The 1,439-nt window shown below is 73.9% G+C and overlaps 1 protein-coding gene across 1 annotated transcript in view; it reads left to right on the top strand.

Annotated features, from left to right (window-relative positions):
* AURANDRAFT_65600 (hypothetical protein) overlaps positions 1 to 1,439 on the top strand; it is a gene marked incomplete at both ends in the record, with an annotated part of 21,704 nt that overhangs the window by 4,836 nt on the left and 15,429 nt on the right. The window contains one exon of the mRNA XM_009040502.1: positions 751 to 1,425. Within this exon, the coding sequence (XP_009038750.1) occupies positions 751 to 1,425 (675 nt within the window). The remainder of the gene's footprint in view (positions 1 to 750; positions 1,426 to 1,439) is intronic.

Below are 1,439 nucleotides of genomic sequence, written 5' to 3'. Positions count from 1 at the left end.
CCGCGTAGGCGTAGACGAACGGCGCGGACACGCCGGCGCCGGACGCGCCGTGGCGGTCGAGGTAGGCCCGCAGCGTGCCGTTGCCGCCGAGCAGCAGCGCGGCGTACTGCGCGGGCGTCCAGTTGTCCAGCTCCAGGTGCCGTAGCGTGCGCGCGCGCTCGCCGCAGGCGCCGCAGACGACGACGCCGCGGCCCGCGTCGCCGTAGGCGGCCTCGCCGTCGGCCGACGCGAGGCCGTCGAGCGCGGCGCCGCAGTCGTAGCAGCGGCCGTTGCCCGGCCGCGCGGCGACGCGGCCGCGCGCCGCCGCGGACAGGGGCGCGCCGCGGGGCCAGCGCCGCCGCCGCGGCGACGCGGGCGACGCCGGCTCGGACGCGGCCCCGTCGTCGGACGCGGCCTCCGAGCGCGCCGAGGACCCGGAGCTCGCGGCGTCGCCGTCGTCCGCGTCGTCGTCCTCGACGAACATGCGCGACAGCCAGCCCTCGACGGGCGCGTCGATGCGCACGCGCTCGCGGCCGGACGCGAGCGTGACCGTCTCGACGATGACGATTTCGCAGCCGCTATCCAGCGTGTTTATCACGGGCGAGTCGAGCTCGGCGCTCGCGCGCACTTGCGCGGCGTCGAAGCGCACCGTGGCCGTTGTTGGCATGACGGCTCAGCTCATGACGGCTCAGCTCATGTTGTCTGTTGCGGCAGTGATGCCATCGTCGTGAGCCGCTTCAAACTGACGGCATGTCTGATTTGTTGAGGCAGCTCGCCACCATGATGGGCAGCCGAATCGCGTGCGCCGCGGCGCTCATTCTCGCGTGCGCGGCGGGGGAGCCGAACGTGACGGCGCTGCTGGACCTCGTCGAGGTGGCGGCGATCACGAAGAACGCGACGCGGCTCGCCGCCTTCGAGGACGCCCTCGCCGACGTGAAGGCGCAGCGCGACGTCGCCGACGACGACGAGTACATCGCGCTGCTCCGGTCCGCGGCGTCGGGCAACGCGACGGCGCTCTTCCACCTCGCCAAGTTCTTCTGCGCGCCCTTCGGCGGCGCGCCGCCCGCGCCGCCGCGGTGCGAGCGGCTGTTAAGGGTAGCGGTCGACGCGATCGACGGCCCCGAGATCCCGCGGTCGGAGCTCGGCAACTTCGCGCTCCGCGCCCGCGGCAAGCTCTTCGATGCCTACGCCGACGGCGCGCCGGGCGAGGTCGAGTTCTACCTGGCGACGCACTACGACCGGTTCACGCCCTGGTGGGCGGAAGAGCGCGCGGCGGGCGCCGGCCGGTGCCTCGCGGCGAACGAGGCCGCGGCGCGCCACTGGTACACCAAGGCGGCCTTCCGGGGCCACGGCGCCGCGGCCTTCCACCTCTTCTTCATCTTCGAGACGCGCGCCAACCAGACGGAGGAGTCCAGGGCGCTCGCGACGTACTGGCTCGACGTCGCGGTGAAATTCGCCGA

The sequence above is a fragment of the Aureococcus anophagefferens genome, assembly GCF_000186865.1.
Source record: "Aureococcus anophagefferens unplaced genomic scaffold AURANscaffold_15, whole genome shotgun sequence".
Classification (NCBI taxonomy): Eukaryota; class Pelagophyceae; order Pelagomonadales; family Pelagomonadaceae; genus Aureococcus; species Aureococcus anophagefferens.
Note: the sequence above shows the minus strand (reverse complement) of the source record. Positions and strands in the feature narration are given on the sequence as shown.